Source organism: Gastrolobium bilobum, unplaced genomic scaffold (assembly GCF_033153095.1).
Source record: "Gastrolobium bilobum isolate Gb01-03AN ecotype WA unplaced genomic scaffold, APGP_CSIRO_Gbil_v1 utg18327, whole genome shotgun sequence".
In the NCBI taxonomy this organism is placed as follows: domain Eukaryota; kingdom Viridiplantae; phylum Streptophyta; class Magnoliopsida; order Fabales; family Fabaceae; genus Gastrolobium; species Gastrolobium bilobum.
This window is the reverse complement of record NW_026896684.1, coordinates 9,845-17,081: the sequence shown is the minus strand read 5'-3', so window position 1 is coordinate 17,081 and position 7,237 is coordinate 9,845. Positions and strand designations below refer to the sequence as shown.

General features: G+C 33.3%; 1 protein-coding gene across 1 annotated transcript; it reads right to left on the bottom strand.

Moving 5' to 3' along the window:
- Positions 1-5,150: 5,150 nt before the first annotated feature.
- On the bottom strand, positions 5,151-6,619 carry LOC133301427 (transcription factor bHLH147-like). The gene has a single exon (XM_061501053.1). The coding sequence runs from the start codon at positions 6,075-6,077 to the stop codon at positions 5,454-5,456; it is 624 nt and encodes a 207-aa protein (XP_061357037.1). The 5' UTR covers positions 6,078-6,619; the 3' UTR covers positions 5,151-5,453.
- Between the last annotated feature and the right edge of the window lie 618 nt (positions 6,620-7,237).

Genomic DNA, 7,237 nt, shown 5'->3' with positions numbered 1-7,237 from the left:
GTAGCATTATGGTTTATTGTGTCGGGTTGGGGTTTGACAAAGCACATGTGACTAATGATTTTTCAACCTTTGTGTACCCCTCTATTCTTTATAACTCTTATCTAAGTTTGGCCGGCATTTTCAGCACAAATAACATTAGCAACAATATTAAGTGAGCTTAAATATCATAATCAAGCCCAAAATTTTAAGGTATTAGATATATGCTTTCTTCTACTTATATGGTGTATAGTTAGTCCATTTTTAACTAATGTAAGACTTCATTCATTCACATTTCTATTCCTTAACAATTACCAGTTGAGACATGCTTGTACGAAACAAAAGGAGAACAAAACAACAACAGTGGAAGAGGGAGGGATAATCAATGATGCCCTTGCAAGTGTGAGTTTTCGTTGAATGCTCGGGCAATTAGAATTAAAATTGTACATATATATTAGCAACAATTAATGTTATTTCTATATTTAAACTGGTACATTATCCCATATATTAATTACTTAAAAAAAAAAAAGCAATCACACTAATCGCCTCTTTCTCTTTCTTTTTTTATCAAATGAAAGAAGTATAAAGAAGAATGTAAAAATGTGCAAATAAAACAATCTTCATATATTTGCCGGGTTATGACGACAGTGCGGGACTTAAGGCCTAAGATTTAAGTAAATAGTTGAGTGAAAATCACATAAAATAAAAATTTAAGAAAAAAAAAGATTTGATTTATTTGAAGATGTTATTAATATCATGTTAAATTAGATAAATTATCTCATGTCATAGAGACAAACTTATGGGTCCCATTATTTGTAAAAAATAAAATAAATAAAAAAGCTCACAATATCCACATTTTTATTAATGTAGGAGAAAGAACTTACATTGTTTAACATAAGAAAATATTTTCCCTTTATTTAAATATACTTACATCTTCTTCTTCTTGTGTTATTTTTATTTCTTGGAATCTTTCTCACCTTTTCGTACAACAAACAAGAAGTGCATTTCCATACCTTGCCCAGTGATATTCGATGATGTCTAAGTCACAAAAGGAATTATAATTAAGAATATTAATATAAAAAAAGAATCAACGACTTAGCAACCCGTGATTCGTGGAGTAAGTATGCGTTCCTGTGTTTAGTTCTAAAATTTTGTGTATGAGAAAAATACCCTAGAACCTTATAATGTTTCAGTTATATGAGAGTCTAACACAGAGGCTTCTTATCTCACAACCATGTTACCCACCTAAAATTTACAAACGAAAAATTAAATAAACTAAAATGGTTATGTCCTTTTCTTTATAGCTAATGTAGTGATAAAGCACAGACAGATAGCTCTACTGATTTTAAAGTAAGGGCAATTGCCTTGAGCCACAGGTGTTCCCTACATGCTGAGCACTAATAATTTGATGCTTTGAAGAGCCGGCCTGTTCTATCAATTATGATTATATTTCGAAGAGTAATTACTTTAAATTTGGCACTTCAAATTTCAATGATCAATCAATTTTTTTTTTTAAATAAAGTTCTTATAATTGGGATTAATTAATAGTACATGGCTGTCGTGAACTATCAATTGCATTATTTCACTAACTATTCCCCCCTCCCTTTCTTTCTTTGTTCTCAATCCTCTTCGCGGTGTAGAAGATGAAATTTTTTGTCACTGGTCTCAAATTGCTTTACTTAGGATTTGAATAAGACACCTTTCAGTATCGATAGTTCGCTCCTTAATATAACTCGTTTACCAAATGTAACACCCATTGGAATTATTTACCCCCTTTTTTGAAATAGTAAAAGAATATGCCGTGGTATCTAGATATCTAGCTATTACTTATCAGTCATTTAAACCAATCGTTGTAAAGGATAAATGCTTGACCTTAATAATTACCTTTTTATCAACTTGTTAATTATTGAACTGGGATGATGTTACATATAATAACATTTTGCATTAAGCTTTTTACGAGGTGTAAAGATAGTGAGACGATGGAAGAAAGTGGGTTAAGCGTAACTGCGTAAGTATTAAAAATCATTATAAAAATCAAATTCAATATCAATGGCTTTCTAAGAATGTTAGAAGGTATTAAATTATAACGTGTTAGCATGTTTGTACTGTTTTTTTTCTTTTTAGTCAACTAAATCACTCAATAATTGAAAAATAATAGGTAAACGAAAGAGAGAAGAATAATAAATCCAAAAAATGAAATATGGAAACAAATAATATACCGTGTGCATTATTGTTCGAACAAAAATTATAAGACAATATTCAAAAAAAAAATCTCAATCAAACTTCTACATAAATAAAAATATAATTTAGAATTTTAAAGATAATGAAGTCATAAAGAATGAGAATAATAATTAGCAATGTTTAGACCAGATGCGTGCTAAAATTTTTAGGATAATCATATTGATGAATCACTGTTTTCCATATATATAAATCTTCCATGAATAAAAAGAAAAAACATAAAATTGTATACCCAAATGCAATCATATGTGTTGGGATTTTGAGTGTTACCATAGCAATTTTTCAGCAATAGGATTGGCATTTGATTAGCACATTAATATCCTTAAAAAATAAAAGAGGGAAAAATTAAGAGGTACGGTCTATAAATTACCCAAAACATTAATGTAAATTTGGGATTGGTCTTATAGTCAACCTAAAGAATTAAAATTTGTGAGAATATCCGAGGGGGCTACTCGCCTCAGAGGTAATTAAATCAGTATACCAGAAAAAAAAATACTTAACTTTGTACTTTCTTTCTTTTTTTAATTGAAACTTTATGTGAGATTAGACATTGATATTTCACTAAAATCAGAGCAAATCCTCCAAACTCTTTGAGAATTTTATGAGGGATTATAGATCGCACCACCAACAAGGTCCTCGCATATCTGTTTGCTTTTTAAAAAGTTATACTTACAATTTATTTATTCGTTAAATTAAAGCTTAATCAATGATTATAAAATAATATTGAATAAGAGCCATTAATTTTTTTTTTGGTAATTTAAGAGCCATTAATTTAATTTTTATCTAGTAGTAACAAAATAATTATATGAAATTGTAAATATAATAACTGTCTAATTTTTAAGAAGATATACTTACAGCTTTGTTTCATAATTATTTTTTTATCATTGAATTAAATTTCAATCAATGATTATTAAATGAGAGTTATTAATTTAATTTTAATGTAATGATAACAAAATAATTATAAAAAATCGTAAATGCAAAACTATTATAAGTATAACCTAGCTCTCTCTCTTTTTTTTATTTTTTTTTTTATTTTGAGCGTTGCTATTGCAATTTGCAACATCCCGTGTCTTTTACTTTACTGCGTTATCATACAATATCACTTGATCAAAGGAAACACCCACTGAATTGATCGGAAAGAAAGAGGGAATTAATTATTGGTCCAAAATTAGGTAAATTAATCGAGAATATCTTTGGCGGAAGAAAACATTTTGAGAGAAGCGCATGAACCAAGGAAAGGACAACACAAAGGGAATAATTTTGTTTACTTTCTTATTCACACATTTGTTTTAGTGAATCTGTTTTTGCCGTGATAGTAACATTTGTGTTGGAAGTTGATGACACGAGTTTCACAAAGAAAATGCCAGATTGATTAGTGACCATTGCCATTTGCTTTGAAAATGATCATACTTTTATGTTAGTGCTGGATGTGGACACATTCAACAAAGACCTATTTCCAATGCTTTGTAGTTTTTCAATCAATGGGTGGTCCTCTCTCGTAAATTAACCCAACTCGTCTTTCCAAACCATTCTTCTTTCTGATTCTGATCAGGGTGGTGGGGTGGTGGTGAGTACTTATACTGAAAGCGATGAAATTGAGGCACTCGTGTGCCTTAACTGGCTCTCGCCACAGAAAGAGAGAGAGGGGGCTCTTGTCTTGGTTTGAAGAAAGCGACCTAATTAGTTCTTCAGACCATTGCCCCATATGGAGGGGCATGTTACCCATTAAGTTGAGCATCCTAGATGCGCATGCACAAATTCAAATTCTATTTTCTTTCTCCTTTTTTATCATTTATATCTTTCTTTTTTTCTCTCATGATGCTCCGTGGCGTGTAAAATTTGGCTGGAAGAGAGAGGGAAAAAAAAGGAGGAGAGGGATGTGTCAAATGTGAGTGGGGTTGTGTAAGGTGGGGGCGACAAGTCACATGGCATGTTAGGCCATTCTGCTGTTTCCAATAAGCATGTTTTTGGCGTTTTCTGTAAAAGTTTAGAGAAGTAGAGAACCATTTAACCCACTCAATAAAACCATGTTGCCCTGTGTTCATCTGAGATAAAGACCACTAAATTCTCGGTCGTTAGCAACCAGATAGACTTGATAACTAGAAAAAGTCAGAATACAATACAATCTATATGTCATTCAATAATAACTAGTAGAAGGGTCTCCCGGAAACAAGCATATAAAATAGGGGGAGGTTATACCTTATTTATTTTTATTACTAAGTCTTACTACTAATTTTATTATCAGATCAAAATCAAATTAACAATCCTGTTTTACTATGTGACTGTTAAATTAATCAATCATAACAAAATTGAAAAAGAATCCATTTACAAACTTTTTTAATTTTTTTTTTTACAAATTACACTGTATTCTTCCGAAGACCATAGTGAAACTAATGTTCTCTCGAAAAAACATTGTATAGTTTGTAAGAATTTGTAAATAAAAAAGTTTGCAAATATAATCACCCCAACAAAATTAATAAAAAAAAGTAATAAAAAAATTAATAGTAAATATAACTTATCCTGTAAAACGTATGGACATTTGTCCTGCTTATACCTTTGGAGACATTAAAAAATATATAAAAATAATCCATGTTAAACCCGACTAACAAATATGAGATAGAGAAAATCCTCGTAGGCAGCTTTACCCTTGTAATTAAGTATAATAACAAGAGACTGTTTCCTATATTTGAACCATGACCTTTCAGTCATGAATAAATAATTTTACCACTGTTCCGATTCGCCACTTTAAAAAATGTATCCCAATTATAAATTACTAACTGGAGTTGAAAACATACAAGGGAAGAATCGAGCACACTCTTAAAGGAATTGAGAATCATAAGGCCAATTAAGAAAAAGTTGCCATGACCCAGATGAGAGTTCTATAACAGGATGTTGTGTTATTCAAATTGAAACAGAACAATATTACAAGTGCATAACAAGGCAAAACTTACAATTATGTGATCGGTTTTTAACCTACTTACCCATTCTTCAAGCATGATACAAATAAACCATAAATTGTTATAAACGTTTCAAGCCGAAGTATGAGATTGAGTTGCTTGAAAGATAGGAAAAAAAAAAAAAAAAACAAAGAGACATGTGTGCTAAACAGAAAGAAAGCTTAACTTGCAATAGACTGAGGGCGAAAGAAAAAACGAGACTAATAATAATAAGAATAATTAAAAAAAATTGGACACCTGGCATTGCATATATTACATACACGCCGAAACCATAAATGTCTATCAGCTAGGAGGCGCAGAAGCCGAAGCCGAAGCCGAAGCAGATAGTAGGTTGAAGAGAGTGCTCATGGCTCGTACCTGCATCTCAAGTGCAGGTATGTAATCAATGGCTTCTTCCAGGATCACCGGTAACGGTTCTTTTTGGCAACCGGGAACCAACCGTCCAAGGAACCTCACTTTCCTCTGCACAAACGGTACACTTTTCCCCTTCAACCGGAAAACGCTGACCCGGGGCTTCTTGGACCGGGTTGGCACCTTCACCCTCTGCCTCTTGTGCTTCATGAACTTCAGCTTGAGCCGGTTCGTCAGGATGGCTCGGCTCCATCGAGTCCTCCCCTTGGCCGTGACGGCGAGTACTCTGTCGGCGGCTTCGCGGACTCGGCGAGGCGCCGAGCTGGATGAGCCGACGTTGACTCTGGCTAAGGCTTGGCGCAGTTTGGAGGAATAGATTTGTTGCTGCGCTTGGGATTTCCATTTGGGGTGGCTCTGAATCTGATCTTCTTGCTGATGATGATGATGCTTCAGCTGAGCTTTCTTCTTCCTCCTCCTCTTTGAGTCACGTGACCGTTCCGTGTTCGTTACTGGGTTTGAGATCAGAGACGAGGATGATGATGATGATGATGCCATTTCAAGAAATGGAAAAATACGAATTCAATTCAATTCTGGTGGTGGAAGGTCAAAGGGGATTTGAAAGATTTTTTCTTTTTCTTTTTCTTTTTCTGGGTCTCAAAGGACTATGCCCCCTGGAAATAAAAGATGAAAATTTCAGATTCAAGTGGAAAGGATAGGATTCAAACAATTTCAGATTCTCCCCCTAGAGGCAGGGAAGATGAAGAAAGATGATCAAAAAACTGATTGTGGTTAGATTCTTGAAAGGAAGCGCATTAGAGAGAGTGTTAGGAATTTGTTTGTTTTTTTTTTCTTTACGAAAAAAGGGGTTTGTTTTGAGTCAGCAAAATCAAAAAAACCTTTCAAAGTGATATGTAGTTGAAGGAGCTTCAGAGGAAATTCAACGGGGAAAAGATAACGGAGGAGGTGGTAACTGGGAACGGAACAGGGTTGGGTGGGTGAGGTGTCCCTTGTCCCTGCACTCAGAGGTGAGGTTGAAGGGAGAGAGAAACGGTGGAGTAGACTTATAAAGAGGGATCACAATCACAACACAGAGAGACTGTGATGACACTGCGTCGTTTTCTCTTTGTTTTTAGGAGAAAAAAGATAAATGTAAAGAAAACACCTTATTGATATTTGGTTCTTGGGCTTTAATGTATTTGATGAGGTCCCTTTGGACTTGGTTCAACCTTCGGCACTTGTCTGAATTTAAGCCCGGCCAGGCTGTAAAGCTATTTTCTCGAATCAAAATTATATATAAAATGAATAGCCTTGTTCATAGACTAATTAAGTTATTAGCATCTAATACAGATAATGTTTTCTCTTTTTTAATAATGGTTTAATTATTAGCATCTGCTTTCTTGATTCATTTTCTTTTACTTATTTAACTTCGGCCACGACCAAAAAGAAGCGACTTCAGCTATCTTTTCCTCATCCGAAATTTGAAGGGCAAATTTACTGTTGGACTAAAATGCTTGAAAATGTACCAAAAAAAAAATGCGTGAAAGATTTTCCTTTTATTGGGTTTATTTTCTAAATTGATATTTTCCTTAAAAAGAGGACGTTTTCTGATGTTCAAATGTTTTATTCGATTAACTTATTAGTTCTGATTTAATTAGTAACATTGGCACTTTCGTTTTGTTTGATGGATAAGATAGGAAGGATAAGTTTATTCTATG